General features: G+C 38.8%; 1 protein-coding gene across 1 annotated transcript in view; it reads left to right on the top strand.

The window, feature by feature from the left end:
- Nucleotides 1-26496, top strand: part of myo18b (myosin XVIIIB) — an 88453-nt gene that overhangs the window by 46746 nt on the left and 15211 nt on the right. Inside the window, exons 25-37 of the mRNA XM_085792582.1 lie at nucleotides 1161-1290; nucleotides 3544-3668; nucleotides 3788-3942; nucleotides 5077-5200; nucleotides 6263-6463; nucleotides 8921-9031; nucleotides 11914-12018; nucleotides 13811-13972; nucleotides 14847-14960; nucleotides 16302-16418; nucleotides 18705-18788; nucleotides 19036-19173; nucleotides 21476-21661. Of these exons, the coding sequence (XP_085648708.1) occupies nucleotides 1161-1290; nucleotides 3544-3668; nucleotides 3788-3942; nucleotides 5077-5200; nucleotides 6263-6463; nucleotides 8921-9031; nucleotides 11914-12018; nucleotides 13811-13972; nucleotides 14847-14960; nucleotides 16302-16418; nucleotides 18705-18788; nucleotides 19036-19173; nucleotides 21476-21661 (1752 nt within the window). The remainder of the gene's footprint in view (nucleotides 1-1160; nucleotides 1291-3543; nucleotides 3669-3787; nucleotides 3943-5076; nucleotides 5201-6262; nucleotides 6464-8920; nucleotides 9032-11913; nucleotides 12019-13810; nucleotides 13973-14846; nucleotides 14961-16301; nucleotides 16419-18704; nucleotides 18789-19035; nucleotides 19174-21475; nucleotides 21662-26496) is intronic.

The following is a 26496-nucleotide window of genomic DNA, read 5'->3' as shown; positions in this document are numbered from 1 at the left end:
AGGAACTAATGAGTAGTTACTGAGGAACTAATGAGTAGTTACTAAGGAACTAATGAGTAGTTACTGAGGAACTAGTGAGTAGTTACTGAGGAACTAATGAGTAGTTACTGAGGAACTAATGAGTAGTTACTGAGGAACTAATGAGTAGTTACTGAGGAACTAATGAGTAGTTACTGAGGAACTAATGAGTAGTTACTATGGAACTAATGAGGAACTAATGAATAGTTACTGAGGAACTAATGAGGAACTAATGAATAGTTACTGAGGAACTAATGAGGAACTAATGAGTAGTTACTGAGGAACTAATGAGTAGTTATTGAGGAACTAAGGTACACAGTATTAGAGTAGTTACTGAGGAACTAATGAGGAACTAATGAGTAGTTACTATGGAACTAATGAGGAACTAATGAATAGCTACTGAGGAACTAATGAGGAACTAATGAATAGTTACTGAGGAACTAATGAGTAGTTACTGAGGAACTAATGAGTAGTTACTATGGAACTAATGAGGAACTAATGAGTAGTTACTAAGGAACTAATGAGTAGTTACTGAGGAACTAATGAGGAACTAATGAATAGTTACTGAGGAACTAATGAGGAACTAATGAATAGTTACTGAGGAACTAATGAGTAGTTACTGAGGAACTAATGAGGAACTAATGAGTAGTTACTGAGGAACTAATGAGTAGTTATTGAGGAACTAAGGTACACAGTATTAGAGTAGTTACTGAGGAACTAATGAGGAACTAATGAGTAGTTACTATGGAACTAATGAGGAACTAATGAATAGTTACTGAGGAACTAATGAGGAACTAATGAGTAGTTACTGAGGAACTAATGAGTAGTTACTGAGGAACTAATGAATAGTTACTAAGGAACTAATGAGGAACTAATAAGGAACTAATGAGTAGTTACTGAGGAACTAATGAGGAACTAATGAGTAGTTACTGAGGAACTAATGAGGAACTAATGAGTAGTTACTGAGGAACTAATGAGGAACTAACTATTACTTAATCATTAGTTACCTGTATCTTTAAGTAAAGTGAGACATCAAAATGAGTAACTATTCTAATGTTGTGTACCTCATTGTAAAGTGTTACAAAGTAATCTATTACTTCCTGCTACAGTGACAGTTGTCTGTTGCCATCGTCTCCTCTCAGGCTCGTCTGGACCAGTGTAAGGTCGCCATGGAAACGCTGGAGAAGCAGCTGGAGGAGGAGAAGCAGAAAGTTCAGACGGCCGAGAGCCAGAGAGGAGGAGGAGGAGGAGGAGGAGGAGGAGCAGCGACAGGTAACAACGACAACATCCCTCTGCTGCTGCTGTTGCCATGGGTTACACAGTGGAGACGATGCTCAGCTCATCATTTAATATAAAAAAAACGTCACATTCAGGAGCTTTTTTCTCTTTAACCAGTCGACTCTGATCCGTCGACGAGGTTTGTTCTCCTGTATAAACTGAGTCTGAGCGTCGGTGGCTCTGAAGCTTCAGGTGTTTTTATCGGTCGTTCAAACTCATAAATGTAATAAATCAGTGATGCAGTGAGAGTCAGAGCTGTAAAATCACGTTCTACTCCATCAGAGCCGGAGCTGCTTCCTCCCTCTGAGGTTGTTAGATTCTGTCATAACCAGCTCAGACACACACACAGAGATTCACTCTTGATGAAATGATCAAATGTCGGTCACAACACCCAATGATAAAGTTATCATTTTTATTATTGGTTAAATCTTCGTTTATCTTTTTTTTCTCCATTAGTCTATAAAATGTTGAAAAAACACAGTTTCTCTAAGCAGAAAGTGACAAAGTGAAACACAACCAACAAGGAATAACACACATGAGAAGCTTCGGCCAGAGAATATTTAACATTAGTTCGTTAAAAATTAATTAAATAATTTAGATTATAGTCAACAAATCAAAAAAAAGAACTTATTGTATGTTTTTCCACATATTTCATAAATTCAAATGAAAAATAAATTTAAAATGTTTTTAGAAATTAATGTTTCTAGTCTTAATTGGAAAATAATGAATTAAAAACTATGGTAATTGATCATGTGTGGCATGTTTCATGTTAATTACCCCATAAATTGGGTAATTAAGTAAATTGTGTGTATAAAGGCAAAGGTAATATGTTCTGTTGCCTCCTTATTATACTGTAACTGTAATTAAATGATTATTTGTGGCATGTTTTATATGAATTACCCCATAAACTGGGTAATTAAGAGAATGGCGTGTATAAAGCGAAAGGTAATAATGTTCCGCTACCTCCTATTATACACAACCAGTTTAACCCATTGAGTGCCATTGACGTATGTATACGTCAAATGCACTTTTCTGCGGCTGGTAAATGGGGACGCTCTCGCGCACACTGTGAGTAATTTTGGGGCTTCTGGGATGTGTAGAACGAAGAAGACTGTAGATCAGAGCAAGAAGTGAAGAAGGAGGAGAAGACGAGCGCGATCGGTACAGAGAAAAAAAAGTTGGGAAAAGTTTCTATTTCTAGAGGAAAACGACGGGCAGAGCCTGGAACAAGTGTAACATGGAGCTGGAGGAAAGCTTAGCCACGGTGCTGTTAGCATAGCTCCAGCATGAAGTGATCAGAGGAGGCAGGAAAAGTAAACTCATCTAGATGATCAGCACCAAAATGCCGAAGCGAAAGCGGATCGCGGAGTCAGTTTCACCAGTTGCTGTCTAACCGACGTGACGACGACCGAGAGATCAGCGCAGTGCGTCGCTGCCGCGGCCGCGTCCAGCAGAGAGGCTGAAGACGCCACGACGTCTCCCTCCCTTCAGAGACGATGCAGCAGGAGGAGAAGTAGGAGAGGGGAGGGGAGGGGAGGGGGTGGAGGGGGAGGGGGGCGTAGGAGAGGCTGAGGGGGCAGCAACCGCTCGTACTTGTTGTATTTTAGTTGTTGTTGTTGTTGTTTTGTTTTTTGTGGGGGGGGGGGGGGGTGTCAATGAAAAAACACGTGAAATGAAATACATACATACTTACATGTTTTTGAAGCTAAAATTAAAAAAAGTGGTCTTTTTGGTGCAACCAGGCTCTATTCAACTTAAGATAAATCAAGAATGGAACAAGGTACAAACAAATGTTTTTTTCCCTAGTTAAATAGAGAGTCTCCTCTTTCCTTTGAGCTGTTTGGTGTTTTCAGAGTCATAGTACAAAATATTCTCTGGGTCTTGACATATTACTCAAAATGCCCCAAAACGCTGGCACATGGCACTTTTATAAAAGGTCTGGCACTCAATGAGTTAAACAAATACAGAAAGACTGACTGTGATAAAATGATGATGTTTTTGATGAGCAAAAACAACAAAATTCGATTCAACGATACAATAAATGGAAAACAGATGGACAGATCTGAGTGAAGGAGTTACAGACGGATAAATGAAGAACAATATTTGATGGTCTGGTGATTCTCCAGGAAGAAACGTCACCGTTGACCTCTGAGAAAACTGGTAAAACTAAAGTGACAGATAAATGTCAGCTGACCTGTCATGACCCCTGACCTCTCTGCCCCCCCCTCCTGCCCCCGCCCCCCCCAGAGAGCGAGCTGGTGCTGCAGCTGGAGTGCAGCCAGACGGAGGTGGAGTTCGTCCGCAGACGCCTGAAGCAGACGGAGGAGAAGCTGGAGACGGAGCGAGAGACCAGACAACAGCTCGACTCCAAGGTGACGGAGGAGGAGGACGAGGAGGACGTGGAGGACGGAGAGGACGGAGGATTAGACGGCTGGAGATAACACCCTGTCCCTGTGTGTGTGTCTCTCTCTGTGTGTGTGTGTGTGTGTAGGTGTCGGCGCTGCAGGCCCAGCTGGAACAGGCCCGGAGGAGCGTGACGGAGCTGAAGCGTCATGGCCGCCGCGTCACCTCAGACCTCCAGGACGCACGAGTCCTGACCGACAGCCTGCAGGGACGCATGCACGAGCTGGAGCGCAAGCAGAGGAGGTGTGTGTGTCTTTGTGTGTGTGTGTGTGTGTGCACCTGGTCCTCTCTGACTCTAGCCATGTTTCCATCAGTGTGTTTAGATGCATCTAGATGTATCACATCAGAAAATGATGATGGAAACGCCGTAATTCGAACTAAAATCCCCTGATTCGCACAAACTAAAATACGCTCACTAGGGCCGGTTTTGATTGATTCAAAGAGATGGAAACAGTTCTGTTTGCATTAAGTGTGACATAGCCACTTTCACCCCAACTGCTCCTGTGTTTGCAGTTCACCCACAAGACAACAACATGGTTTCCACGCCGCCACGGCAAAATAAAAGCCCCCACACCTTCAGAATGATGTTTTTTTCTTTCTTTCCTATGATAAAACAATGTAAAGCAGGGTTTCCACTACCAGTTACCATTACTTTGCCCCTTTCCACTACACAGTTACAACTCTACTCAACTCGGTTTAGATGCTTTTCAATCACAGCTGAGTTCTTCATAGTTCCTCCTCAGTAAAAATGAAACTTATCAACCAGCGCATCCAGTGTTTGCCATTAATAAACGAGTCTGTGGCGGCCGCGACTCACACACACGCACTTACACACACGGGCACATGGACAGGTCGGTAATAAACATATGCGCTGGTTATTATAGGAGGGGGAGGGACCGAAGTCCGTACTTTTAATGGAAACACACAGGATTCAAATTTCTTTTAATGCGCATTTCCCATTAATTCGAATCACTTTGGATGGAAACATGGCTAGTGAAATCACCTTCCTGTGACATCATCGTGTCCTTTTCCCTGCACAGTGTGAGAACAAATACTGAGTCCTGATGGTGTGAACCGTAACACCAGTGATTATAGAGCAGGTTATTGATCAGGAGAAGAACTGATTCTGATCTAAAGATTCTTATAAATATTAACACACAGACACAAACTGAGTTGAAACAAACAGGAAACTGTTTAGTTTAGTTTAGATTAGATTATTTCGGTCTTGACATTGCACCCCATTGTACAATAGAAACTACAGCTCAACATAAATACAGCAGCTGGCGTGAAACAAGTAAAAAACACAGCAATAGTTGGTTATAATTTCTTAGAGCACATGGTGATGTCTTCAAATGTCGTATTTTGTCTGATCAACAGGTTTGACAGTGAGCTGACTCAGGCTCTGGAGGAAGCCGACAGTGAGAGGGAGCAGAAAGACAAATCCTTCCTGGAAAACACGGCGCTCGGGGCCGAGATCTACAAACTGCGCCGCGACCTCCAGGTGAGTCTGTGTGTGTGTGTGCGTGTGTGTGCGTGTGTGTATTTGTGTGTTTGTGCTCTGGACTGAAGAGACTGAAGCTGTGGTCTGAATATGTCCAATAAAGTTGCTTCCTTCCTTTACAGTACCACAGTGCATCCATAGTAACCAGGCATTGTACTGTATGCTCTTATTGTGAAAGGGCAGAGACAGGAAACAGCAGAGAGAAGAGAAGAGACGTTCGTCCTTGAACAAACAAACACTGAGTTCATGTAGAAAACAGAAAATGTTCAGTTTTCAGCTCAGATAAAGACTCTGCAGCAGCAGCTTCTTTTTCTTTTCACTATCTATCTATCTATCTATCTATCTATCTATCTATCTATCTATCTATCTATCTATCTATCTATCTATCTATCTATCTATCTATCTATCTATCTATCTATCTATCGTTCTATCGTTCTATCGTTCTATCGTTCTATCTATCGTTCTATCTATCTATCCATCTATCTATCCATCTATCTTTCTATCTATCTATCTATCTATCTATCTATCTATCTATCTATCTATCTATCTATCTATCTATCTATCTATCTATCTATCTATCTATCTATCGTTCTATCTATCGTTCTATCCATCTATCTATCTATCGTTCTATCTATCTATCTATCTATCTATCGTTCTATCTATCTATCTATCTATCTATAGTTCTATCTATCGTTTCATCTTTTGTTCTGTTTATCATACTATTGATATATCTATCTATCCATAGTTCTACCATTTTATCTATCTATCGTTCTACTGTTCCATTGTTTTGTCTTTTGTTCTTTCTATCTTTCTGCCACTCTATCGCTCTTTCATTCTATCACCTATCCATCCATCCATCCATCCATCCATCCATCCATCCATCCATCCATCCATCCATCCTCCACCAGAGACTTTTTCTTTCTCTTCCTTTCTTGTAGTTTCTCACAGTTTCTGCTCAGGACGGAGGAGAAGATCTGATAAACACACTGTCTTACTGACTCTGTGTGTGTGTGTGTGTGTCTGTGTGTGTGTGTGTGTGTGTGTGTGTCTGTGTGTGTGCAGGAGAGCCGGTTGGAGGCGGAGCGTCTCCAGAAGCAGAAGGAGGAGTTGTGCGCTCAGATCCGTGACCTCAGTCGTCCTGTGGACTTGACCTGTGAGTCTCTGCCCGACCTGAAGAAGCAGCTTCGCCTGCTGGAGACGCAGAGCAGCGAGAGGAGCGAGGAGATCAGTCAGCTGACGGCTCGAATCCAGCAGCAGCAGCAGGTAACACACACACACACACACACACACACACACACACACACACACACACACACACACAGGCCCTGTCCCATTATGTGCATTTATGCTGCGTTCAAAACAACTCAGAAATTTCCAACTTTCGACATCATTACGTTCACGCTGCAGGAACTCGGAAGAAAGAAAACATTGATACCCGAAGGAAGTTTGGCGTATTATTGTGTCTCATAGCTGAACACAAAAAATATGTGCAGCAGTAAATGATGTTTGTTTTGGAGGCAAATGAAGAGAGAGGAGACGCACATATAACGTTATAGCCTAGATCAGTGGTTCCCAACCTTTTTCTTAAGGGACCCATATTTTTACCATTGAAAACTTTGGTGACCCCCCCCCCCCCTCCGATGAAAAATAAAACAAGATAAGGATCATCATAACTTCTTTTACATGAAATACTTTATTATATTTCAGTAATTTAATAACAGCATGGAACAAACAATCAGAAGAACCTGTGTATTATTACAACATATTTCTTCAGAACTTGTACTTTTAAAAATATAATTGTGTTTTTAAAAGTACAAGTTCTGAAGAATATGTTGTAATTTTACACAGGTTTTTTCTCATTGTTCCATGCCGTTTTCCAAATTCATTGTGACTGATATTGCCCTGCTGTATATTAGCCTACGTATTTAATGTTTTAAAACTGTTGATATTCAATCATCTATTGATATAGGCTTATCATTTATTTGTTTATCTATTTAAATACACAAATAAATGTTTAATGTGGCCCTTGAATTTAGTTGATTTTGTCACATATATGAATTAAATGCTTAGCCTACTCATTTATTTAACATTTTAATTACATTAAAATTATTAAACCCCTTAAAATCAAGAGGGCTTCGCGACCCCCCCTGGATCTTTGGCGCCCCCCAGGTTGGGAACCACTGGCCTAGATAACAGTTAAACGTTATTTCCGTTACATACGAGTAACCACAATTTCACACAATACAACAATCACAGCTTAATATAAACGTATTTCATATACATTTCGGTACCTGAACGCACCTTCATGTCACATTCGTCAGCGAGAGTGCACTGCAAAAACTCAATCTTTCCAAGAATATTTGTCTTATTTCTTGTCAAAATGTCTCATTTCTAGTCAAAACTAAACTCTTTTCACTTAAAATAAGACTCATCACCTAAAAATGAACTTGTTTTTAGATCATTTTCACTTGTTTCAAACAAATTTTCACTCGAAATAAGTAGAAAAATCTGCCAGTGAAACAAAGTTTTTTGTGCTGAAGAAAAACTTGCTCCACTGTCAGATTATTTTAAGTGAAAATCTGCTTGAAAGAAGTAAAACGTGTCTAAAAACAATCTACTTTCAATGTGATGAGTCTTATTTCAAGTATAATGAGATTTGTTTTGACTGGAAATAAGACAAATATTCTTGGTAAGATTTTGAGTTTTTGCAGTGTGGATATGGGAATGTCTGTCTGACGTGAATATTCGAGCCCCGCCCTTCCCTTCAACACACTTCAACACGAAGTCTCCTCTCATCAATACGTGAATATATGGCTGTAGGCTGGAGTCTCTCCATGTTTCTCCTTCTGCCACAGGAAAACGGGACATTTTTTTGATCAGCTGTTGCTGTGTGCACAGATTTAGGCTTGTTCAACCGCCGCCGGCAGTTTTTTTTCCCAGAGGCAGTTTATAATTAGCGGGATGATGAGCAATAAATCAATTCATCCTGTTGCTTCCCTATAGGGGCAAGCTATAGAAATAAACTCTGTGGCAAATCCTCCATCGGCCACTGGCGGGTGTGTGTGTTTTTGTTTTACACGCCAAACTCATTTTTTACCTTCCACTAGCACAGCCACGCAAAACCTTCATTTCAACACATGTTGTCTTTTTAGGCACTACTGTATTTTGTTAGATGTAAAGTAGCTGTACATAAACACAAGTCAAGTCTAAAAGAAAGCTTTAATTGTGTGTTATTTAATTTTCAATCAGTGTTTATCTACATAATTCTATAGGGATGATATTATAGAACATAGATCTATACAGTGATCTAAGACCGACTGTCATGCAGCAAAGGAGGCAGATGCGAGCAGAGATTTGAAACTCAAGGTCAAAGACTTGTGCGCATCTCTGACACACACACAGACACACACACACACACACACACACACAGACACACACTCTTACAGGTACCTCCCTCTCTATATGATATGCACTGCTACATTCTTCTTTTTCCTTCTTTTTCATATTGATTGCCATTGCACTATTATATTATATTTTTAAATTTACTACCAACCTCTTTCGGTTTTAAATACCCTTCTCTTTCTTTCTTTCTTTCTTTTATTTTTCTTCTATCTCTATTAATGTTATACAAATGACCAAAGGTACATAAGAATTTCACTGTAATTATTACTTGTAATTATATGTGACCATAAAGTAAAGTTGAAACTTCTCTTCTCTCAGATCCACATGAGGTTTGAGATGGAGATGGAGCGGATGAAGCAGATGCACCAGAAGGAGCTGGAGGACAAAGAGGAGGAGCTGGAGGACGTCCACAAGTCGTCTCAGAGACGGGTCGGTCCACACACACGCACTACGATCAGTCCGATTAATCCACTTAAAGGACAATTCCGGGCAAATTCAATAATTGCTAAGAACAATTAAACCGAAAATCTTCAGATTCCTTCTTTTAGACCTAAAATCTTAGGAAAATACAGCTCCGAGTTGAATTTGCCCGGAATTGTCCTTTAATCAATGACTGTCAGTTATCATTTATACCTCACACACACACACACACACACAGAGTTAAAGTGTGTTGTTGTTTTATAGAAGATGGTTTTGGACCTTATCTCTCTCTCACTGCTCTGTGATGTAGAATAATTACAAAGTCCTTTTAATTCACTCTTATATAATAATTCAGTCTAAATCCACTTTATTCCTCTGGTTCGGCTTCATATTTAACTCTGTTGGATTTATTTAACAGCTCAAGTTGAATTAATGATGACGCTCACTCGCTCTATTATGGATTAAAAACACCCGACAGAATATAAAACAGTTCTCACAGCAGCTGAAACATTAAAGTGCTGCTTATACGCTCATCAATCAGTGATAAAGATAATCCATTAATATGATATATACAGTGACATGGGAGCACTTTAATATAAAGGATACATTAAGACCCGTTTACTGTTACTGTTAATACCCAGAGTGCCTTAATTTAGATTTTAAGGAGTAAAAGAAAAGAATAAAGCTATAACCTGGGGAACGGATGCTTCTTTAATTTTGAAAAATCTACTTTTCCACTATCTAATTGTTTGTAATTCACCTGTAAAGCATGAAGTTTAGATTCACCACCTGAGTGGAAGTCTGATAAATACACAGAATAAATGTATGTACAAGAATCTATCTATCTATCTATCTATCTATCTATCTATCTATCTATCTATCTATCTATCTATCTATCTATCTATCTATCTATCTATCTATCTATCTATCTATCTACCTACCTATCTATCTACCTACCTATCTATCTATTGTTCTATCTATCTATCTATTGTTCTATCTATTGTTCTATCTATCCATCTGTATATCTATATATCTATCTATCTATCATCATTCTATCTATTTATTGTTCTATCGCTCTATCGATCGATCGTTCTATCTATCTATTTATCGTTCTATCTATCTATATATCTATCTATCTATCTACCTATCTATCTATTGTTCTATCTATCTATCTATCTATTGTTCTATCTATCCATCTGTATATCATCATTCTATCTATTTATTGTTCTATCGCTCTATCGATCGATCGTTCTATCTATCTATTTATCCTTCTATCTATTGTTCTATTTATCGTTATCTATCTATCTATCTATCTATCTATCTAGCGTTCTAGCATTCTATCTATCTATCTATCTATCTATCTATCTATCTAACTATCTATTTATCTATCTATCTATCTATCGTTCTATCTATCTATCGTTCTATCTATCCATCATTCTATCTATTTATCGTTCTGTCGCTCTATCTATCTATCGATCGTTCTATCTATCTTTTAAATTCTGTTTGCAGCTGTTTTCACTGATTATTGACATGAACGTAGAGATGAGAACATGGTTCAGACGTGTAATAACCCTGGAGCTGCTCCTCTTCATCTCCTCGGGGTAGAAGGAGGAGGAGGAGAAGGAGGAGAAGGAGGAGGAGGAGGAGAAGTGAAGATTCCTCTTCTGTGTCTGGTTCACTGTGTTGTTTTCTGCTGTTTATGTTTATTCTCAACAGACGATGATGTTGGTGGTTTTATGTTCAGTCATTACAGAGAAAACTCTCCTGTCAGCAGCCATAAAAACTCAGAGATCGCTGCTTCATCTTCTCCTTCTTCTGTTTCTCTTTTGTTCTTTTTTCTTTTCTTTCTTTCTTTCTTTCTTTCTTTCTTAATATTGATCTATCTATCTATCTATCTATCTATCTATCTATCTATCTATCTATCTATCTATCTATCTATCTATCTATCTATCTATCTATCTATCCCTCTCTCTGGGTTAGGGTTGCCCCATCTGTCTGTCTTTTTACTTCTTTCTTTCTTTCTTTCTTTCTTTCTTTCTTTCTTTCTTTCTTTCTTTCTTTCTTTCTTTCTTTCTTTCTTTCTTCCCTCTGTCTTTTTACTTCTTTCTTTCTTTCTTTCTTTCTTTCTACCACCTCTCTCTCCATTTGTCTCTTTCTATTTATCCATCCCCTTTCTTTCTTTCTTTCTTTCTTTCTTTCTTTCTTTCTTTCTTTCTTTCTTTCTTTCTTTCTTTCTTTCTTTCTTCTTCTGTCTCTTTCTATCTTCTCTTTCTCTTTCTGTTTCTCTTTCTTCTCATCTTTCTTTCTTCTTTTTCTCCTTATTTTTCTGTTTCTGTTTCGGTTTCTTCTCCTTTTTCTGTTTTTCTTTCTTTCTTTCTTCTCTTTCTCTTCCTTCTCTTTCTTTTTCTTCTCTTTCTTCTTTTTCTCTTTCTTATTATTATCTTTCTGTTTTTCTTTCTCTTTCTTTCTCTTCTTTTCTTTCTTCTGCTTATTCTCTTTCTCTTTCTTCTCCTTATCTTTTTTTCTCCTTGGCGTTCACTCCCAGCTAAGCTAAGCAAGCAATCTTGGCTCTCTCTCTCTTTCTCTCTTTTTTACTCTCTTTTTATTCTCTCTTTTTAATCTAAATTAGTTTTAAATTGACTATTATCCCTTGTGTTGTTTTTTTTGTATTAACTATATGTTGTGCTTTTGCAATTGTACAGCACTTTGGTCGACTGAGGTTGTTTTAAATGTGCTCTGTAAAGAAATTTTGACTTGACTTTTTCTGTTTCCCTTCTTCATCCTTCTTATCTTTCTTCTGCTGCTTCTTTTCTTTCTCTTCTTCTGTTTCTCGTTCTTCTCTTTCTTTTTCTTTCTTCTCCCTCTGTTTTGTCGTTGTTGTGTGTGTGTAGCTGAGGCAGTTGGAGATGCAGTTGGAGCAGGAGTACGAGGAGAAACAGATGGTGATTCACGAGAAACACGACTTGGAAGGACTGATAGCAACTCTGTGTGACCAGGTACACACACACACACACACACACACACACACACACACACACACACACACACAAAACTCCACACAGGGTTCTTACGGATCCTTAAAAAGTCTTAAAAGGCATTGAATTCATTAATCTAAAAATCAAGGCCTTAATTGGCATTAAAATGTCTTAAATCAATTTTGCAAAAGTCTTAAAAATGTTAACACATGATAAGTGGTATTTTATGGTTGTAATTAGTCTCAAATCTCAAAATAATTGGTAACATTTCGACGTAGAGAAGTTTTAGTGGCGGCCGTCAACGCTAAATTTCTCACTGCCACCAACTCCTGAGTCAGTGTTTTTTTTTGTTTTTTCGGACTTTTTATGCATTTATTTTATGCATTTATTTTGAAAGGACAGCTGGAAAGAGACCACAATCCAATGTTCATGTAGCAGTCACTTTACCCTGGATCACATAGGAAAGTGGGTAAAATTGTCCCTATAACCCTACGTATGTAATTGATGTGGTGTGTTTTTCTTTTCTTTTTTTCTGCATTTGTGTTTATTATGAAGTCAGTCTTAAATTTAATTTCAAGTGGCTTTAAAAAAGTCTTAAAAAGTCTTACTTTTTTTTTTTTTTTTAATACTTTATTTACAGTTTTTAACTTTACAAAACTGTACAAAACATAACACAGTAAAGGAACAGTCACACATAAAAGAAAACAGAAGAAAAGAAAAAGAAAAAAGGGGCTGCCAGACATTTGTAGATTTACCTTTTACATAAATAGACTCACAGAAAGAAAAACATAGTTGCAGTTGTTAAAGTAAAGCAATTACCATGTGAAAGTTTAAGTCAGGTATCACACCTGACATTGGGTCAGGAAGGGTCCCCAAATTCTCTCGAATCTGTTCTGTTCATTGGGTTTGTGCAGGCGCAGTCTTTCCATTTGAATAACCGATAACATCTCGCTGAGAAAAAGTCTTAAATTTAACTTGGCTTAAGCTGTAGGAACCCTGTACACAAACTACACAAAAACTGCATCTCACACACACACACACATTCTTTCCCTCGTCATGTTTTTGTGTGTGTGTGTGTGAAGTTTTAATGTGACAGAGTGTGTGTCCGGGCGGCGCGAGCAGCTCGTCCATCATTGTTATTGTAGGTTAATGTTTCTCAGGCTGATGGATGTGTCGCTGCCACATTACGGGCGCCACAAAACAAGCATATGCTTCAAAGAGGCTAATTTAGCCTCCTGTCACCGTGACGACGGCTGTAATTGTTGCTGCTGCCGATAATAAAAGTCGACCTGGTCTGTGGCCAAACCGGCAAATAACAGCAGTTCAAGGGTTTTAGAGCGTTTAGAGAGAAGAAAAAGAAGAGAGAGAACAAATATTAAAGCTCCGTAAAGGTAGATGTTTGTGTTAAAGCTCCTTCAGAATAAAGGTAGACGTTTGTATTATAAACTCCTTCAAAATAAAAGTAGATGTTTGTGTTAAAGCTCCTTCAGAATAAAGGTAGACGTTTGTATTATAAACTCCTTCAAAATAAAAGTAGATGTTTGTGTTAAAGCTCCTTCAAAATAAAGGTAGATGTTTGTGACTTTAGAAAACAATCCTGTTGTTACTAGAGCTCCAGAGAGAAGCTGAAAGAGAGAGGAGATGGAAAACCACACTGAGATGGTTTTTACATCTTCTCATGGATCCGCCCTTCAAAATAAAAGACAGACTAAGAAGAAGGAAACATGGAGCTTTAACGTTAGAGATGTGCTGCCGTAGAAACCAACTTCTCAAAGTAGATTTACAGTATTTAACCCTCTCTCTTGTCTTGCAGGTTGGACACAGAGACTTCGACGTGGAGAAGAAGTTGAGGAGAGACCTGAAGAGAACTCACGCTCTGTTGGCCGACGCCCAGCTGCTGCTCTCCACCGTCGACAGCCCCGGGCTGCACCTGCCCAACGGCAGCAAGGACCAGATCGAACGGCTGCACTGTCAGGTAAACACAGAGAGGGACAGAGAGACAGAGAGACGCTGCAGTGTTTTTTAAAATTTTATTTAACCTTTATTTAACCAGGAAAAATCCCATTGAGATTCAGAATCTCTTTTGCAAGGAGGTGGAATCCACTAATTACTTACTTTGGACTAACATTACAGGACACCTAGATGATTCAGCATAGACGCCTACAGGCCTGGACCCTCAAAAATAAAAGGGTGTATTTCTGTTTTTATTATTTCATTTCATGAGTATCAATCACCATGAGAATTCTACTCAATTTGACTTTTACATAATTATCAATATTTTTTATTATCTGTTCAACCATTTATTTTAACTTTCAGACCTCTGACACTGTCATAAGAATATGGAATAACCTTGCCGATAGGTTCTCTGTTCATGCTGTTCCTATTTTTGGCCTTTTCTACTTTTTTTACTCAGATATGGAACAAAAGAATTTAAAGCTTTTGACAAGAATAATTCTGTAAGTGTGTTTAAGTATGTAAAGCTTGAAATATCAATAAAGACATTTGTTCAACAACAAAACAAACATAAAGACAGCTAAAACAGTTCAGCAAATCACATCATTACAGTATAATCACCAGCTGCGTTCGGTGAGAGAACATGTACATGCAGCAGTCAAATAGTCCTTGATCCTATAGCTTTAAAATCTTCCATACTTGGGAGGTAATCCAATTTAAAATGACTAATGACTGAATGTAATTTATACCAGGATGAGGGTGCGAGTGTCTCCTCCTGTCTCCTGTGATGGACAAACACTCACACTCTGTCTGTGTCTGTGTGTGTCTGTGTGTGTGTGTGTCTCTGTCTCTGTCTGTGTGTGTCTGTGTGTGTCTGTGTGTGTGTGTGTGATCAGCTGGAGGAGAGCGAGGCGAGCCGCGTGGAGGCCGAGAGCGTCCAGACGACTCTGTCCCAGGAGCTGGAGAACACGCAGATCGAACTGGAGAACATCTGCAAACAGAAGAGTCTGGTGAGTGTGTGTGTGTTTACCCTTTTTTTTGGCTTGTAGGTTGCCTTTAACATCCGGCCAGGGACAACGGACGAAAACTAGCCTTGTTGGCTAACTCTGGCCCACTGACAGTTTTTCTTTTAACTCTGTTGATTAGTGGTGCACTGTCCCTATGAAATAAACTAATAAATGAAACAAAAAGAAAGGAAAGGCATGTACTACCCCACTACTCCCCAGTACCTTGAATAAGACTTTAAAGGTCCAGTGTGTAGTATTTGTCAAAGTTTATTGGCAAAATCTGAATATACTACCCATGAATATATTTGTATAAGTGTATAATCGCTAAAACATAAGAAGCTCCTCTTCAATACAACATATAGAAGCTGTGAATGCAGCTCATTGATGGTGTGTTCAGGTGTTCTCGGGGTTTGTAATTTTTTAACATCTAACGTCTACAAGTATATATAAACATTATATTTTGGAAGTTTGACTTCCAATGTAAATAAAACAAGATCAGATGAGATAATCCTTTGTTTGTCTCACAGCGGGGAAATTTAGGAGGTTGCAGCAGCAGACAACAGCAAAGAAATGTACAGCACAGATAATAAATATTCATTCATTTCATTCATTCATTTTCTATACCACTTATCCTGCACTAGGGTCACGGGTGAGCTGGAGTCTGTCTCAGCTGTCAGATAATAAATAGCAATAGCAGCAAATAGAAAGCAGTATTTGTCATTGAATATGATTTATGAATAATAAGAAAAAGAAAAAGAAGTTAGTATTGACCCCAAGAGTGTTATGTAAGGGATAATGTAGAATTCGCTTTGCGTCAGGGTTTCATACATCTTGAAGTTGTTTAGAAATAGTGAAATAATTTCAGACGTAATGTTGATCAAAATGCGACTTTTATTGATTTGGAAATTGCATCATTTAGCAAATCTGCAAGTCCGGTCACTTTCTCCGCTGTTTTGCTAACCCTCCTCTGGTCGTGTGCGTCTGTTTTCAATGAAGTCTTTAATAATCAATCAGCTGATCAATGGATTATCATGTACCTTGTCTACCATGTGTGTATTTGTGTAGTCGTATCTGTCATAAACAAGAGATTATGGGTTACCGGGCGCGTTTGTGTCGCGGACTCGCAGTGCCACAGAGACGAGAGCTGTGACACCGGGTCCGAGGCTCTGATCGCAGGTTTGGTTTCCAACCACGATGTGGAAGGAACCTTCACTCTCCCTGTAACGAGTTACAAGTCATTTATCTAACATCACTATTAGTTCGAAGCTGTTTAATGACTCCACCAGCCGCCACTGACTGTGTGTGTGTGTGTGTGTGTGTGTGTGTGTGTGTGTGTGTGTGCAGGTGGACGAGCAGTTGTCGATGCTGCAGCATGAGAAGTTGGACCTGCTGAAGAGGCTGGAGGAGGATCAGGAGGATCTCAACGAGCTGATGAAGAAGCACAAGGCGCTGATCGCACAGGTACAGTCACAACTCCACTGTTTCCTCTTCCTCTTTCTCCTCCTCCTCCTCCTCCTCTCTTCTTTTTATTAACCACTCCTACAAATCAAATCATAGATATTGATTACATAAAGACTGCAGAACACTTCAGAGAAACAAGGTGATCAAGTTTACAGTCATTTCAGTTTTAGTACCAATCTTGCATGGTTATTAAAGAGATTTACCACAAAACTAATGCTGCAAATTGTACAGAGAAGGAACTCTCTTACCTGCTGCATTATTGATAATATTAATGTTTAGGCTACATTAGAAAAGGTTAAGCAGATACATTATGCACATTCAAGAACCACTCCTAACTCCTCAGTCCAGTTTCATATTTCATTTCATAATCATATTAAATAGGAATGGGCAATGATTTTCAAATAGTCTAATAGTCGTTCAATTAAAAAAATATTCGAATAGTTTATGAGACAAAGTGTAAATGTTCAATTTTCACTGGCGCAGAAGGAGAAACATGGAGAGACTCCGCCAGAAAGTTCTGTGTGAAACTCTGTCAAATAAAATAACAAGTGAAACTGAGCTGCAGCTCCAACTCTGCTGCAGGCTGTGATGAGAAGCTCCCGGAAAATATTGACGTAGTTCTCCTGTACGCCGGGAGAGGAGACTTCCTCGTTTAGATGAGCGCTCATTACCGGCACCGAGTCTCACAGTCTGCGAGTTCATTTTTAAATGACAGACGGCTGTTTTTCAGTCGGTACCGCTGTTCCAGTAGATAACACTTAAGCATGGCCATCCAACCTTTTTATAAAGAACACAGTGATGGTTTGGATCACATCTCCAGTGATTAATCAAAGTGCATGAAGGGGCTTCGATGTGGAGAGAGCAGCATGCACGTAAATAACATCACAGTAATCGAGTGCAGATAAAAAAAGTGACCTGCATCCCAATTCCTATCTTAACCCTCAATCTCAGAAATGCACACTCCCACAAAGTGCTCGTTCTGTCCTGATTCTCAGGATGTTAAGTTGAGGGACAAGTATAAGGGCTGTATAGCCTCAATATTGAGATTCGCCGACAAGGGTTACCCAGAATGCAATATTTACTCGTAAATATTACGAAAACCATTGTATTATCTTAGTTTAGGCCCATTTTATGGATTATTTACCTCATCGTTACATAACATTTATTTTTTTAAATTTACAATCTTTTGTCAATAGCCGGCCGGTGCAGACAAGCCATGTTGCTGTTGTTTAGTTACAAAATGGTCATTTTTCTCGGTGGTAATGTAGTTGTTAAAGCAGAAGTAAGCGATCCGGTCGTTTTGGGTAATGCTGCGTTCCAGGCAGGCTTTTGAAACCGTAAATTACAGCTTCAAGTCACAACTTACGACTTTGTAGCGTTCCAGGCAACCCACTCGTGTTTCTCCGACCTGTTTTACCTGTGAAAGTCACTATAACGGCCACTCGTAACTTCTGACCCGTGAACTCGTACCAGATCGAACTGGTACCACTTCACAGGTCGGAAAAACACGAGTTACGAGTTTCCTTGAACGCACCATAACAGTCCTCGTCCCTACGTCACCACATTCACGGCGTCCCTTGGCTGCACACACAGCCCTGCATGCCGTTCTCTCTCCTCATTGGATAAAAACTGTAGGATACGATAAATGTTTTCTCCTGGGCTCAGAGCAGAGCAGAGTGACTGACAGACCCGTGTTTCAGACCAAACACTCTATGTAAGTGATTGCTGTCGGAAGATACAACTATTTAAGACTTATATTAACACAAATATATCACTTACTTCTGCTTTAAGTTGTTTTATCAATGTCATCGCCCGTAGCCACAGAGTTACAGCTGGTGTTAATTTTCAATAAGCTGTGGTATGCGGTGACTTCCAGCTGAATATGTCCCTGGTTGTGGTATTTATACAGATTATTTGTTTGAATATCAACTTATAACTAACTCAACTCATTTATAATCTGCCAAAAAAACTAATAACCAAAGTAATAACTGACAGATAGTCCACAACAATTTCAAAAACATGGACCTGATGGAGCCGTCGATGATACAGTAGCTGCATTGTGGCTTATGATTAAACTGGCAGGGTTAATAGTGCAAATATAACAAAATAATAAACTAATGTCAAACCCCCACAGTCTGAAGACGTATCTGCATTTAAGGGGTGTCCCATTTCTAAGTCACAAAATAACCCTTAACTCTTGGTTTTGAGGGCTGCTAAGATTAAGGCTTGAGCTTGAGGGTTTTGGAATTCACTTTTCTGCTTTCTCATGTCTCCGTTTCCGTCCAGTCGTCCAGTGACATCGCTCAGATCAAGGAGCTGCAGGCCGAGCTGGAGGAGGCCAAGAAGCAGAGGCACTCGCTGCAGGAGGAGGTAATCTGCTGTGAGACGGTCATGAACCAATGAGCTGCTGCCGAGTCCGAGTCTGAGTCTGTCTGGCTGAATAATATGAGCTCGTTATGGATTTCTGGCTCGTTTAACCTGCTTGTTACCGAGCTCAGTGTAACTAACCACCGGCTTCAGGTGCAGCGATGTCACACTCACTGGTCTGTGGGAGGATAATAAGGCTCTCTCCTCCTCTCTCCTCCTCCTCCTCCTCCTCCTCCTCTCTGTGATGCAGCTGCAGCAGTCGGTGTCCCGGGTGCAGTTCCTAGAGTCGTCCACCGTGGGGCGCAGCATCGTCAGTAAACAGGAGGCGCGAATCTGTGACCTGGAGAACAAGCTGGAGTTTCAGAGAGGGCAGGTGAAGAGGTTTGAGGTGAGAGCAGCTCTTCATCATCATCTTAATAATAATAATAATCTCAAAGTTATTGTCCCTTTTATGTTTTTTTCAACATCTTTTGTGGCCATCCTGGATTTCCGACTGTGAAAAATGCAAATTTAAAACCTATACAGCTGCTGCACTAAACGTCCTTCAGAGATTTCCTTTTTGTTTTGGCCTGAAGAGTTGGTAGAGATGGAGATTGCAATGATTTAATCATGTAAGGTGCTTAAAAACTCAAATAAACACAAAAAATGTTTTTAAAAAATGGTAAAAATTTGATGGTAACACTTTATAATAAGTACACACAACAATAAACTATCAATAGGATGCATGAGGGAGGACTACACACTATTAAGCATTAGTTAAGCATTAATAAATACAGAATTCTTCATTTATAACGCATGAATACTCATTGGTATGTCGTTTATAAACACAGTTACTGCTGATCAATGATGAGTAAAACATTTTAGCTGTATTTATAAACTACATACTAATGAGTATTGCGTTATAAATGAAGAATTCAGTATTTATTAATGCTTAATAGTGTGTATTGTACTAAAGTGTTACCTATTTGACCATAGGAACTCCTCCTCCATGCATCCTATTGATATATAGGATATTTTTTTCTAACTTTTATATTTTTACAATCTTCAAGTTGTCTAGTAAAGAAATGTTAATAATCTCAACTTGAAATGTTGTCCCATGTGATGAATGTTTATTTATTTGTGCTGTATCGGTTACAACCCTGGATTTCCTAACATTAAAAAACACAAAAATGTTCAAATCTACGTAAATAACTTTTGAATTTTACATCATGCAGAGACAAATGACCCAATTTTCTGTTTCATTTTAGCATGAGACATTAGTGGAAATGAATTCACATGGATTATTGAAACAAAACAACAAAAATACCTCACTCATATCTTCCAAAACATGTAGACGTTTAACAGATTCCCATTCGAATGTACTGAAATTGTAGCCTGACAAGCCAGACTACATCATGAACATGTCTAGTGTGTCAACGAGCGGTAGACCTCGGCTCAGTCCAGGGGGCGGGATGAAGGCTGTCTGTCAAACTGCCTCTGCACCAATAGGGTAGCGCTACGACCAATCAGAGCAAAGAGCAGGATGACGTCGGTAGATTAAACTTTTCCCATATCCCATCAGTAAAACACCAAATCCATCCTTCTTCCTAATGAACGACTTCAGTGCAGTTTCTGGCTCAACTTTTAAAGAAAATGACAAGTTTAATTCTTTCAAAGTTGATGCCAACGCCGATTCAAACGATTCCTTTGCCAAAGCCATCTATCTTCTTGTCATGTTTTTCACCATCGTAAAGTATGTCGTCATGGCGTTAAACCCGCCCAACGACTCTCTAAACAGATAGAGCGCTGTGATTGGTCAACACAAACGGTGTTGGAGACTCAAAAAGTTCCTATGGCTCGTTTCTAGACCCACCTACGGAGCAAAGAGATCTGCTGCCGCTAGGGTGCAGCTAGATTTCTAGGCTACTGAAATTGAAATTTTTGAGTAAAACGTGAGTCAAATAGGTGAAAACATCCTGGTATGGGATCTTTACACTCAGATAAATGTTAAAAATGTTAAAGCAGAAGTAAGCGATCCGGTCGTTTTGGCTAATGCTGCGTTCCAGGCAGGCTTTTGAAACCGTAAATTACAGCTTCAAGTCACAACTTATGACTTAATAGCGTTCCAGGCAACCCACTCGTGTTTCTCCGACCTGTTTTACCTGTGAAAGTCACTATAACGGCCACTCGTAACTTCTGACCCGTGAAGTCGTACCAGATCGAACTGGTACGACTTCACAGGTCGGAAAAACACCAGTTACGAGTTGCCTTGAACGCACCATAACGTCTTGTCAGCCGACGGAGTTAGCAGCCCCCGCCCTCGTCATGGATCTATTGGTCCTCGTCCCTACGTCACCACATTCAGGCGCATCCCTTGGCTGCACACACAGAGAGGACTGCCCCTTTATGCCGTTCTCTCTCCTCATTGGATAAAGGTTGTAGGATACAAGAAAAGTTTTCTCCTGGGCTCAGAGCAGAGCAGAGTGACTGACAGACCCGTGTTTCAGACCAAACACTCTATAGAAGTGATTGCTGTCGGAAAATATAACTATTTAAGACTTAGATTAACACAAATATATTGCTTACTTCTGCTTTAATACAATTAATTAGAATTGGTCCAGAGGAACCTCAAACTGCAAACTGTGATGTGATGTTTTATATTGTCTATAATCTGGACTCTCATCATCATCATCGTTGTGTGTTTTCGTCAGGTGCTGGTGCTGCGTCTGCGGGACAGCGTGGTGCGTCTGGGGGAGGAGCTGGAGCAGAGCGCCGCGGCCGAGGCCCGAGAGCGCGACAACGCCAAGTACTACCTGCAGCGCCTGCAGGACATGAAGCTGGAGATGGAGGATCTGATCCAGAGGGAGGGGGACAGCGGCCGCCGCCGCATGGAGCTGGTAACCAACACACCCCCACGCTGTCTTTAAAGGGATAGTTCAACATTATGGGGAAATTGTGCCCATTGCCATAATAATCCCTATAGTCATAGCAGTAGTTTTGTTACCTTTAATTGTCGGTGCAAGCTATTTTTTAGAACGGCGGAGCAGAGCCGTGAGCTGCTTATTTAATTGTAAGAGCTGAGTTTTATTTTACAGAAGCGTACTGCATTCGCTTAGGAAAAAAAAAAAAAAAGCTCAGTTTTCCAGAGTAATTAATATTTTGTCTGTTTTTATCTGACTTAACGAGATTTCAAAATCCTGAAAAACAGAAAAAGTTATTACTATAAAAACAGAGCGAGTACACACTATTAAGCATTAGTTAAGCATTAATAAATACTGAATTCTTCATTTATAAGGCATTAATACTCATTAGTATGTAGTTTATAAACACAGTTGGTGCTGATCAATGATGAGTAAAACATTTTAACTATATTTATAAACTACATACTAATGAGTATTCATGTGTTATAAATGATGAATTCAGTATTTAATGCTCAAAGGGATAGTTCAACATTTTGGCAAATTGGCCCATTGCCATAATCCCTATAGTCATAGCAGTAGGTTCGTTACCTTTAATTGTCGGTGCAAGCTGTTTTTTAGAACGGCGGAGCAGAGCCGTGAGCTGCTCAGAGCTACGCTACGGAGGCTCATTATGGAATTTCTTGGTTTCCCTCATCAAACTCATCAAATACACAATCCAACAACTCCACAACGCTCTGGTGGACAAGTTGTGAGCTGCACATTCACCACGCTATGAGATAATAAGACAACGTTACCACACAGAGTTGTTTTAGAGGGAAATACAGAGACTGTTGATGAAAAACTGTCCCTGAAGGCAACGTGCATCAGCGGTTTTGCATGAATTTCCCTCTAAAACAACTCTACGTAATCCAGTTCTGATTTATAGTAGTTTTAGTTTTAAGTTTTTAGTTTCATAGATTGAACGAAGGGTTGAAGGGTTGAAGTTATTTAGCTTTTATACACACCTGCCCTTAATCCTTCCCATTCATTTGCCCTTTAAAGCTATTTATAATTGCTAATGTGGCCAAAGATAGCAGAGCCAACACAAATGAAAGAATATATATATTAACCCAACGACCAATTAACCCATAAAGATAGATAGATAGATAGATAGATAGATAGATAGATAGATGGATAGATGGATAGATGGATAGATAGACTCCCAGCTCTCAGACGTCCACTCAGTCTCACCCTGATCCTCCTTAATGTGTCGATGTTGTTGTTGTTGTATCATTTAGTTCTTTCATGTCTTCATCATCTGATTCTTTCATGTTTTGTCTTTAACGTCTCTCTGGTGTCATGTGGAGGAGATAAGAGGAAGATCACAGTCACGGCAGAAACAGCCGCGGCTCGTTGCTCAGATATTCAAGATTCAGAGTGTTTATTGTCATTTTGCACAGTAGGAAACATGTTTCCCCGACAATTACATTCTTACTTTGTTGTCCACATCACAAATACCAGCATGAAAGATATGAAACTAAGTATACAAATAAAAAGACAATTAAAGAGCAACAATAATATAATAACAATAATAAAAAAATATATCGCTCTTCGTCTCATTGCCCAAGCCTTTTCAGGAAATAAAGAAAATGCAAATATTTTAAACTGAAAAAGACGTTTTAGCTTCTCAGCATCGTCCAACCACACAAATCCGTTATTTGGATTTACCTTACTTAACTGTTTTTGTCTTATAAAGTCATAGAAAGGACAGTAGAACACCGAATGCATTTCATTCTCCACCTTTTGGAAGTCACACAAAGTACAAATCCTATCGTCTTCTGCTGTGCAAACAACATATCTGCCTGTTTCGATATGAAGACCAAGAATACCAGCTCTAAACTGAGCTCACTGGGATCTTTTCTTCTTTCACAAATTATACAAAACATATTTTTCTGGGCCAGATACCTGTTTTATTTCACAGGAAGTACGCCGCTTTGCCCATCTATCTTTACTTTTAATACATTAATCTCCACTTTCTCTTTGTCATAATTATGGTCTTCATCTCCAGCTCTCATCCAGATGTCATATACAGTATGTCTGTGTCCCATGCCCCATTAGTCAGTGTCCTACTCAAAGATTTTATATTTATACACAGTGGGGAAAATAAGTATTGAACACGTCAACATTTTTCTTAGTAAATATATTTCTAATCGAGCTATAGACATGAAAGTTTCACCAGATGTCGACAACAACCCAAGTAACGCACACATACAAAGAAATCCAAACATTAATGTCCATAAATTAAGTAATGTCAAGGTCAAGGTCAAGGTCAAGGATCAATGATGTGAACATAAAAAACACAGTAAGAATAACAAAAATGGAAAAAGAAAGAATAAAAATAAATAAATTAATTAATTAATTAGAAACACAAGCAATTTGTTTTAACCCTCTATGGTACCATGTTGCCCTCAGGCAACATACCACTTTTTGTCCTGTCACATCTCCACAATTCATCCCATTTAATGCTGTAATACTTTAAAAAAGAGAGGAGACCTTAGAGAACCAATAACAATGCTTTAATTTATCACATGACTTTCAAGAAGCCACTGAAACCCTTTTTTGCAGACTTTTTCAAAGGAAACAGGTTTGCCATTTTGCTGCACTAAAACGGTCTGAAAACATACAGTAACTTCCTGGCCCTTTTTCATCTGGAAAAATATATTTACACTAATAGATTAGTAAAGTTTAATTTTTAATAGTTCCATGCAATTTATTTACTTATTAAATAATGGAAACTTGTTAAAATGCACCTGTTGCCCGAAAGCAACAACGCACCATTATAGAAAATTGCAATTTTGCCTTGAGGCGACAGTGGACCATTATGGAATCAAAATTGCATTATGAGACTATGGTAGTGTGTGTTTAGGTGTAAATATAATGTTCAAAAACATATAATTCATCATCATTCTGTTTTTTATCCTTAATAAATGTGATTTTGGATGCAGTAAAGTAAACATCAGGCTATTATGATGATGATGAGGAAGATGAGGATGAGGCCAGTGAAGGGTAAAGTCTACAGAGACTGGTGTTTCTAATACAGTAGATGATGAACCATAATGGTACAATGTTGCCTACAGGCAAAAAATCCCCAAAACTTCCAAAAATAAATAATTTTAAAAAAATGTCTTTAGATTATGTTTATTTAGTCTATTTTGAGACATAAAAACACACATTTTTTTCCCCACTGGCATCATAATGCAGCGTACCATAGAGGGTTAAGATAGGAGTGTAGTGACATCCTGAAACAATGAAAAGAGGTAATAGAACACAAAAAAAGGAGGGAGACTATTCCAATCCGATGATTGTAGACGTGTCTGAATGAACCGTTTTATCCGTGTTTTATCTGTTAATCCAGAACTAAAAAGAACATTTTACCATAAACTGGACACGACCAGGTCCTCACAAGTCGAGTCAGGTACAGTTATAAAAAACAAAACAATGTGTAGCTAATCCATTTAACCGCCATGGCCTCTATGCTGCTCACCATGCAGGTCTATTGACACGTTCAATACTTATTTTCCGTGCTGTAATATAAACCTAAAGCAGCAGCAGCAGCTTCAGTCTTGTTCCAGCTGTGAGCCGCTGTGTCGTAAAGAGTGAGAAGCTGCAGCTTTAGGAAATAAAAAGTCCAATAAAAGCAAACGCTTCCTGGAGGCGGCGATTTGAGAGAAAAGTGCAGGTTTTTTTTTTTAGAAGAGTCAGTGTTTCTGCTCCGTTCTCATTAACAGAAACAACAGCTGGTGAATTATCTGGAACATGAGGAAACATCACTGTCATTACTGCACAAGTTTGATCAGAGCAGCAACGAACAGCAGGAGGGAGGGGGGGGGGGGGCTGCAGCAACAACAACACACACACTCTCTCTGTCTGTGATGCTCAACGTTTAGTTTAATCATCCTGGTTTAGGAAACATGACGATGATGATGATAGTGGTTATATAAATAATCATGACGAAGCTGTAAATGAAATAATTTGTTTTTTAGATGGAAACAGAAACAGACTCTGGTCAATAATCAACTTTATTTCTGTTACTGTAACTCATTTCAGTGTTTCTCTGTTTTTAAAGGATCATTCAATGAAAACTGGTGCTTTAATTTTCCTTCTATGAGACGACGACAACGTTTCTTATGTAGAATTATTACCAAGAAGTTTATTAAGTTAAAGGAAGAAATGTAAAGTTGAACAGTGAAATTCATCTGAACCTGTGGCATATTTATTTTCTCTGCGACCGACAGTGAAAGAAACTAATACATTAAAAATCGTGCATAAGTTTTAGTTACACTTTACTTTATTATTATTAACAGTTTCATATGTTGGTACAAAACTGTGCACACATGAATTAAACCACTGTGTATCAGTTACAGTAATAAAGAGCAAAAGAATAAACATCTACAAGATACTTTCAATTCAAAACAACTCCATCTGTACAATAACAAACAAATAAATTAAAATTTGTGCATAAGTTTTAGTTACACATATATAAAATAAAGATATAAGGCTGAAATATTAAAATAATCAAATATAAACAGAGAAATATAACATTGAACCCCAGCAATGAGACAGTAATACGAAACACAAAACAAAACAAGGCAATAAGGGTATAGATAGATAGATAGATAGATAGATAGATAGATAGATAGATAGATAGATAGATAGATAGATAGATAGATAGATAGATAGATAGATAGATAGACAGATAGATAGACAGACAGATAGATAGATAGAGAGATAGAGAGATAGATAGATAGATAGATAGATAGATAGATAGATAG

The sequence above is a fragment of the Trachurus japonicus genome, chromosome 12, assembly GCF_045865225.1.
Source record: "Trachurus japonicus isolate A0001 chromosome 12, Traja_1.0".
In the NCBI taxonomy this organism is placed as follows: Eukaryota; Metazoa; Chordata; class Actinopteri; order Carangiformes; family Carangidae; genus Trachurus; species Trachurus japonicus.
The sequence above is the reverse complement of the archived record's forward strand: the minus strand, read 5'-3'. Positions and strand labels throughout refer to the sequence as shown.